At 36.0% G+C, this 9,587-nt stretch overlaps 1 protein-coding gene across 1 annotated transcript; it reads right to left on the bottom strand.

The window, feature by feature from the left end:
• Positions 1-5,788: 5,788 nt before the first annotated feature.
• Positions 5,789-8,399, bottom strand: LOC101165457 (neuropeptide Y receptor type 2-like). Its single transcript, XM_020701278.2, has 2 exons — positions 8,191-8,399; positions 5,789-7,596 (listed from the first exon to the last, which is right to left on the bottom strand). The coding sequence occupies exon 2, from the start codon at positions 7,567-7,569 to the stop codon at positions 6,484-6,486; it is 1,086 nt and encodes a 361-aa protein (XP_020556937.2). The 5' UTR covers positions 7,570-7,596; positions 8,191-8,399; the 3' UTR covers positions 5,789-6,483.
• Positions 8,400-9,587: the final 1,188 nt, after the last annotated feature.

Raw genomic sequence — 9,587 nt, forward strand, 5'->3', positions numbered from 1 at the left:
CCAGCATCTTTATGTCTTTGGTCATCACAAAAGTCTGAACAGGTTCATCAGATCAAGCTCGGAGATGCTCAGAAGATTGCCGTCCATCACGGTTATTGTGCCTCGGACGATTCATCAGTGCTGCGGTCCGTCCTAGTTTTACCATGGTGTACTACAAAAGAAAGTTAAAAAAAAAACACACATCCTCAAATCAGTCATCGTCATTTGAAAAGAGGGTTGGCGCGGCTGCAGCTGCGCAGGCGACTGCAGTTCATTGCAGTTGTTCTCAATTTCATGAGTGACCAGATGAGGAGATCAGGCCGTTTACACGGTTACAGAACGATGCATGAGAGGAGTGAGCTGGAAGGACTGCGTGTCACTCTGGACTTGGTCTTTTATTGTAAGAAAAAAATAATTTTCTCGTGATAACGACAGAAAAAGGCCATTTTCACCTTCGGTACTTTTGAACAGTAATTTGTAGAAAAAATGAAAATAGCCACTTTTGTGCCACAGTTGTCAGTTTAGCTTGAAATCGGCAAATTTCATCTACAACAAAAATTCTCTAAAAAACCCACATCTAGTCATAAACATTTTAAGCTATTTAATTTCTCACTATACATTTCTACATTTGTGATTATCTTTTAAATGTTGCCCTTCTAAGTGCGAACCAAGGCCTGCCTTCTTTTGTACATGCACAAAAAATGTCCCAGCTATATCAATAGGATTGTGTCCTCTTTGTACCAACCAGCACTGATCAATACACTATTGTGTTTGGCAACTGACTCCACTTCATTATTTCACAATTTAATATATTTAGTTCAGACAAAATCAATAGTCTTCTTACAAAACACCATTAATCAAACATTAACATAGAGAAATCCAGGGAATAGAAAAACCAAAGAGCTTTTTTTTCTTTGAAGTCTTGAATACAAGATGCATTAGCAGAGAAGGGTAAACTTAATTTGCTTCTAAGCTATTGTTGGCTTTATTTCATCAGCAGACAGTGCATCCCCATCCTGGGAGGGGGGAATTTTGTGACAGGAGCAGATGCTCAATAATGTCAGCCAGCTGAAGGGACAATTATTGACCTAATGCTGAATCCACCATCAATGGCTTACTAAAAATGGAAAACTTCAGCTAATGTCCCAGTCCTTGTGCTCCTCACGCACACACAAAGTAAATCAGTGAGAACATGGTCAACAGGAAGAGCAGCACAAAACTCGAACACCAGTGTAATCATTGTGAAAGCAGCTAGCAGCAATTAGAAAGTGGAACAAAGACAGACCAAATGAGCGGGGAATGTTTTTTTCTGGTGTGTGTGATAACAAAACCTGCAACAGTTTCCTGCTGAATTCATAATGGAAACAATTTTACCTCCACAGCATCTGCAGCTTGAATCGCGCTAAATAAAAAGAAGGTATTGAGTGCATCAAAACTACAGACTCCTATTTATCCTACTCTAAAATTATTTTTTACTTTTATACATAATCATTTCATTTCTTTCTTGAGATGTTTTTGGATTAAAGTGATTTTTTTATTGTGCATTTGCCAAACAATACATGGCATTATAAATTTAAAATGATAGCATTAAAATAATTTCTAAATTATACAAATCTGCAAAGGGTTTACCCAAAACAGTTGTCAAAACATGCAAATAAATATGCAAATAAGCAGTAGTTGCCATTGCAATTTGTGAAAAATCCAAATTGTATAAATGCTTTAAAAGAAAATTTGAAGACTATGCCAAACAGCAAATGCAAACATTACAGATGGTGACACATTTGTGCAACAGTTACAAATTCTGACTGTACTACATTAAATACAAGGTTTACTCTGCTCAATTGAGCTTAAATCCATAAAAAAATGTGGCATTTTATTAACGTCATCAAAGAGATTTCGATATAAAGCTTGCTGAGAGCCAACTGCTGGTGAGACAAAAACATCCAAAAGCAGAACAAGATTACAGAAATGCTTTAATACAGAAATAAAACACAGCTCCAAGAGGATTTTCTTTGGTCATATCAAATACTAATAATAAAAGACAGATGGAGCATTTGTTTTTGGCGTGTGGAAAAACTGCTTGTGGTTTTGCACACAAACCTTTTTTTGTGCACAGCTATGCCAACATTCAAGTACCTGCAGAAGAGCTGGAATACTGGAGAGTTGACTTGCTTTCAGAGTAAGATGAACACCATTCGTGCCAAAGACCATTTGAATTTTCTAATTAGGATGTACAACATCTATATACATGAGATTTTCTGCACAAAATTCAAGGTTCTTCTTGTAAAACTATGATTTCTTTTAATCATTTTTCTGAGTTAACCCTTGTGCTATCTTAGATGACCCCACCCTTACATTGACATGTTCTCCCTACCATGACAAAGGTGGATAAAGGTGGAAAGATTTCATGTAATCCATGGATGCCAATGAAGATCACAAATCATTGAAGAAAAAAGGTTCAGAGCACTGTCTAGTGGGTCTAGATGACCCAACTCCCAATGTTACAGTCCCTAGGATAGCACAAGGGTTACAGCTGCTGCAACTACGTCTATCTGTCCTTCAAATGAGAACATAAGCAGCAGAAACAGCACTTTCTGTATATTTTTTTTTAACTTTAAGCCGCATGATTTTGAAGCTTTGACGCTTTGACCACAATCAAAGCAAATTTTTCCAATGGTTTACAGATGGCATCAAGCCTGATGCAGTCTTACCATCCGTCTGTCCTTTGCTGCCCAGCTCAGGGTGGTTTTTCTAGATCCTGCCACTCTGACTGTTTCTGTCAGAGGACACTCGTTGCAGAAGTGTCTCCACCTCCAATACTTGCAGCATTCCTGCCCCTGCAGAAAGCAGGGGAGCCAGCTGCTGGATCCTGCAGGTGTGAGACAAAGGAAGAAAGGAAAGCAAAAATGAGTGTTAATGGAAATAGGTGGGGTCAAGTTGGGCAGGTTCAGACTGGTAAAAGACCCTCCATGGGGCTGACAACAGGGATGTATAATGTGGAGGCCCCCATGAAGTCTGAAGACATCTCATCTGTTTTCTCTTCCCGGGAGGGAAGCAAGAAATCACCTAAGTTGGTGCAGCTGCATCTTCCAACAGTACTCTGTCTGCAATCACATGGCAATTTCAGAGTAGAAGTAGTTACAGATCTCCATCAGAGCCATGTCTGTGGGCTCCGGTGGACTTTTTATCAAGGACAGCAACCGTGAGGTTGTGAAAATGCTTTTCTAATCAGCAAATCTTAAACAGATAGCACAGACACCTCATGATTAAATTCGAAATCATCTCAACTTTAAAACATCATTTTGTCTTTAATGGACACAATAACTTGGCATATTCCTTACAGCATTTTCAAGTTAAAAAAAAAGGGAATTTGATGTAACTTTTATACCCAAAGAATTGTACATTTAACAAAATGCAGAAAGTGTTTTTTTTTTTAAATGACTAAAGAATTATTCAAAAAATCAAAAAGGTTTACTTTTCTTTACTTTTCTTTGCTACTTAAAGCAGCAGAAAACAGGAACATCAAAAAAAAATTTGTCATTATGCTATCCAGCTAACAGCTTCAGAAATGTGTTACCTTCTTTTTTGAAAAATTCCATTAATAAGTTGTGATTCTTTATTGAGATAAGGTCTGTGCTCACAGATATTATTGATCATGACAAAAATGCGAAAAAGGTTTTAAAAAACAAATTTTCCTATAGATTTCTTTAGCTCTGCGCTTGACTCAAATAGCAGGGTATCTTTTATAAACTTTTGTGGCATCTGGTCAGAAACTGACAGTCAACAATTAGATAAAGCTCGTTGAGATGACTACTGTTGTAAATACTGTGCTATATAAATGAAATTGAATTGAATTGAATTAAACTGGCTTGAATTGAATGATGTTCTCTCAGTCTGGTGTTTTCAAGTATTCATAGAACTGCAGGTCACGGCTTACAAAAGTATGATAGAAGGTCTTGGGAAGCTCATGAATATGCTGCTGTACAAGGCTTATCTTAAGAGGATGTCTATTTTATTTATTTTTTAACTGCATTAAGTCTTTCTACTCTGGTTACAGAAAAAAAAAGCAAAAATAAATATATATGTATATATGTATTCGTGTATATATATATATAGATATATCTATATATATATATATCTATATAGATATATAGATATATATATATGTGTATATATATATATAGATATATCTATATATATATATATCTATATAGATATATAGATATATATATATCGATATATATATCGATATATCTATATCTATATATAGATATAGATATAGATATATAAATAGATATATTTATGAGACTGGGGATAAAAGAAAATCCAAAATAAAATTCATATTTTAATAATACACGTTTCTATATTTCATCTTTTTTTTCCCTGAAAATTGCTGGTAAGAAGCAATTTGCTGATGTTAGATTTTTTAAGAGTTTTATAATTGGGGGATATGTTTGTTAATTCATTAAAATATATACTTACTTAAATAAAGCATATAATTGCTAATGTAATACACGGCTATTTTATGATTTAATGATGCAAAAATAGTCCATGATTGAAAAGATTTCCATGTGATAAAAATAACCCAGTTTCAGAACCAAATGATCAGTCCCTAGTAATGCATCCCTTTTCCATTCCATGACCAGAACAAGGGTTGCTATGGTAAAGATCAATGATTGTGACCATGTTTTCTGTCTTCAAAATGCCATTAGTATTCTTCTTTAAAAAAAAAAAAAACTCATTGCTTATTTGAGTGATTCCTGATGGTGTTTATTTACAAGGGTTCTGGCTGCTGCATCAGATAGAAAACCTTGGTAGCCAGTGAGAAAAAACTAATAAAAAATATTTTTTTTAAAAATGTATTAGTGTTTATGAGACATTTATAGTACCTGGTTTCACATAAATTGTTTGAAACTACTAAAACATAAAAATGATGTTTTTGTCTTGATCCTAAGGTCCTACCTCTCAATAATGTAGATTTTTATTTTGATGCAGACTAGTTAAAAATCAAACACAGCAGGTAAACATTTAGAAATCTGTTCTGCTGAAACGTACAAAACTGATGGTTTAAAAGTCACTTATTTCATTAATAAAATTTCACTCCAAATCAATGATTCATTTTCAGTTGTAGATTACACCCAAATGCACTATGTTTACTATACTGTATAATTCCACTAAAAAACAACACACATTCAAAATACACATATAAAATAGGTCATTCATTTATTGAATATAAAACAAGATTTTATTTTGTTTTTAATCTTAATATTCCTTCCTACTTTAAGGACCTTGGTTTAATGATTAAATTTGGAGTTCTTGGATTTCCGTAAGAATTCTTGAAGTTCTGGCAGCTTGTGGTTCATTACGCGGCTTGAGGTCACAAACCACGTGTCAATTTATGAATGATAGAAGCTTTAAGCTGACTTTCTAATATGTCAGGAAACAATCTAGACAAATTGAATAAAGCTGATATGACATCTTGTTGTGTGGTTGCTCTCTATTAACACAGGAAAATGTCTTTTTTTGGAAACTACGAATTAATGTACTTTCTTAATTTAAAGCGAATACAAATTCAAATTCATTTTTAGCAATCTTTAAGTAAGTATAACAGGCAGTGGGATATGCTTAATGCCATTGTATTTGAAAAATACTAATATTGAGGCATCAAATGATTACTTAATTATTTAAGGACAGCTGAAACATTTAAAATTTTAATTAAAATTTGGGGCCAAAGGCAGATCAATGTGTTGGTGTTTGTACGGTCAACAGAAGCTCCAATGTGTCAACATATTTTTTTTTTCTATTTTAAGGTGCATTAATTAAAATCTAAAATCTGGACGTCTGAGAACCAAATTGGAATTACTTTTATTCTTTCATTGAAGCAATCTATCACAAGTCATTTAATACTTAATCATGACAGGGGCATCTGGACACAGAGCTGCACACCATTTAAATAAAGTGTCACAGTTGCAGTCAAGTCATTCATTTGATCATCTCAGAAGATGAAAAGAATATTAAACGGTCGTCTATAAAAGTCATCTTTGAACCAAAGTTTCACTTGCTAAAAAGGGAACTTGGTTATGATTTGACTCTATGTTATACCCAGAGCTCCTCTGCACCACATGAGAAAAAAAACAAAAAAGCACTTTTGATCTGTTTTTGAAGAATTACACTTAAACTTTGTATTAATTTCTTTTTTCACAAAAAGAAAAAATCTTCTGCAAAAAAAATAAATCTAATGAAGAGGCTATACCACAATAGAATTAAAAGATAACTTGAAATGCAAAATAACTACGTATTTTCATAAAGCTAGCTCTTCTATTGTCAGTTGTGCTGTGAAATACTTTGTTCCCGGTTGCTCTGTGTTGTTCATTTAACTGCTTAAAAGGTGAAAACACTTGTCAGATATTAAATTAATTGAAGTTATTGTCCTTTTCTGCCATTTTTGAAGGTCAAAATCCAAAAATAAGCCACAATCAATTGTGAATAGACACTCTCAGACTCTTAGACGTTTGTCGATTTATCATCAGTACAAACCCTGTCTTTTTGTGCCTCTCTGCTTGTGGAGTTCACAGTGAGGGAGCCACAACATTTGCACACAGTCAAAAAAGCCGTCCTGTAGTTGTTGTTCATCCATCCATACAGGATGGGATTGACGCACGTTGAGCACATCGCCAAGATGTGGAAAACAGTGAAGACCAGCTTAAAGTCCTTCATGTGCAGAACGGTGTTATCAATGTCAATTGCCAGCTGAAAGGCGTGGAAAGGCAACCAGCAGACGGCAAAAACCACCACCATGGTCAGCATCATCTTAGTGGTCTTCCTCCTGCGCTGGTGGTCATTGCGACCACACTTCATGTGATGCTTCAGCTTCTTCCAGATGCGAATGTATGCAACAGAGTTGATGGCCAAAGGTATGGCGACTTGCACCACCAGCATTGACATGCTGTAGAGCCGTCCGTTCATGCTGCTTCCTGGCCACTTCTCTGTGCACACCTGAATGGACTCCTCTGGTGAAAAGTCAAATGACCCGTACTCCCTGAAAATGGCAAGAGGACTTGCCAGCAAAGCGCTGATCACCCAGGAGAAGACAATAACCATGGCACACATGTCTTTGGACATCTTAGTCTCCATGTGGTGCACGATGCTCCTGTGCCGGTCCAGGGCAATGATGTTTAAAGTGATGGTGGAGACCTGCACGGTCATGCCTTGAGCAAAGGGCAGCAGGTAGCACAAAACCTGCCCAAACATCCACTCATCATAGAGTGTGTAGATAAGGGTGAAGGGCAAACACAGAGTGTTAACCAGCAGGTCAGCCACAGCCAGGTTTATGATAAAGAAGTTTGTCACAGTTCGAAGATTCCTAAACTTGTAGACGACGTAAACCACCAAGGAGTTTCCGGTGACTCCAAACAGGATGATGGTGCTGTAAGCCAGGATGAGAATAACCTGAACTCCAACCAGTTTTGTACTGTCATCCAGCTTCAGAAGACTCTCGTCATTCAATGAGAGTGCAGTGGAGCAGCAGTTCAGAGTATCAAGGTAAGACTCTTCCAGTTGACTCATGTTTAGTTGATCTTCTGGATCCATGACTGAAGTCTCTCCTCAAAACTAAACCTGCAAAGGAATCAGGATTATTAGTCATTCTGTAATGAATATAATTTTTTTTTTAAAGAAAATTTGGGAAAAACTTCAAAAAATCCCTCAAATAAAATTTGATTTTGTTAACTTACTTAAACAAAAATGTCTTTTTACGTAGATTTATTCACATGTTGAGAGTTATTGGTCACCCTAAACGTTTGTAAAGCAAATTTCCATTAAAAATGTTGTCTTTTATTTATGTATATAAAAAAGCATTGTGCACACTCAGTTTTTCACTGTGTATGCATTGGAGAGTCCTGTTGCTTAAAGATGCTGCCATTGAATAAGCTATAAATGCACAAACGATATGTAAAGAGTTTAAATAAAAACCAAAAGACAAACACGTGTCAGCGCCTCGACTGGAGAGGATGGTTTGACAACCCTCCTGTCAAAGCCTGCAGGGGCTTTAAGCCTCACCGTCTTCTCTATTAGACTCTATATGATCATCATTCCAACTAAACGATTTTTCCAAATTCCAATATTGCTCTAATGACTTATTTCCTTTTTATTTTATTTTTTTTTTAAGAAATGTTTTTCCAAAAAGTCGTGTTATGCCAGTTTTACGCTCACCTCAGTCCGCTGCGCGAAGCATTCAGGTTCTCTTCACTGTTTCTGTTCGCGCAAAAGTTTCCATTTTCTCCTTGACGTAAAATCCCGGCAAACAATACGGTTCAGACTTTCCTAACCACCATCAAAGAGCCTCTATGTTTAAAAAATAAAAATGGACCGCGTGCGCTGAGCGGCGGAGCGCGCAGCTGGAGCCAGTGCGCACTGCAGTTCGTTTGGCATTGAAGGTGTCTTTACTGGCCGGTGAGGCGGCTGCGTATAGGCGCTCAGAGGACGCACGTCTCCTCCACTGACGACATCTTCAAATATGAATTTGCATCACAATGAATGGGTCCCTGTTCTGTCACCGACTTCAGGATGTGTGTCAGCAACTAGAGAGGCTGGCGGAAGACTTCAAGAAAACAGTGATCGATCTCCTTCAATATCCATTTATCCTTTTTCTGAACTCACTTCATTCCCTTTCGGGGTCACGGGGATGTTGGAACCTATACTGTACCCTGGACAGTTCAGTCTATTGCAGGCCTTTCCCAAACACAAATAATAAACAACATATTAATTTATTAGTAGTAGTAGTAGTTGTAACTGACATAAACTGTAGCATGTTTGTGAATAAAATATAAGCCAGTATACTCAACAGAACATTTAAAAAGATAAGACAACAATATTTATGTTAAATAACATGAAAATATGATTTATTTATAGCACAATCCCTTGTTTATCAAGCCTGGGTTTCTCTGCACTTTTCAGTTCACAAACAGCCTCATTAGCTTGTCTTGTGACTCTAAATTGCCTGTAGAGGCAGTTGTGCATGCTTGTGATGGGAACCCCTGCCCTCCAGCAAAGAAACAACTGAAGTGTAATCAACAGTACCAAGTAACCTCATTAACTTTATAAAGAAATTTAGCTCTTTAAAATAGAATAGAATAGAATAGAATAGAATAGAATAGAATAGAATAGTGATATTTGGTATCTGTTGACTTGCAAATCAACAAGATAAATGATGTTTAAAATACATTTCCTATCAATTATTTAACAATAACCTGCCTAAACTTTAAAAACGGATTACATGAAAAAAATAATTAAAAACAAAACTACTTTACTTTTATTCTGAAAACCTATCACTCCACGATAAATAAATACGCTTTAAGGATCTCCATTAAACCAATAAATATTTCTGAAATGATAATGATGTGGTTGAATAAACACAGATTAAAAACCTCTATGAAGCAGGTTTTTAACAAACTGAACTTAATCTTAAACCTGCAAGCTTTCATTTGTCTCATGATCAGGGCTTTTTTTAACTTAGTGTTTGCTTCTTATTTTGTTACAGTCATGATTAGAGTTCTGTTTGCTATAGTTCTGCTTCCCGGTTTATTTTGAAGGTTTCCTGCTTGTCCTTA

This window comes from Oryzias latipes, chromosome 1, assembly GCF_002234675.1.
Source record: "Oryzias latipes chromosome 1, ASM223467v1".
NCBI classification, from domain to species: Eukaryota; Metazoa; Chordata; class Actinopteri; order Beloniformes; family Adrianichthyidae; genus Oryzias; species Oryzias latipes.

What these genes read in the sequence shown, in the direction of transcription:
- LOC101165457 (XM_020701278.2), bottom strand. Translation starts at nt 7,569, where the DNA reads ATGGATCCAGAAGATCAACTAAACATGAGTCAACTGGAAGAGTCTTAC.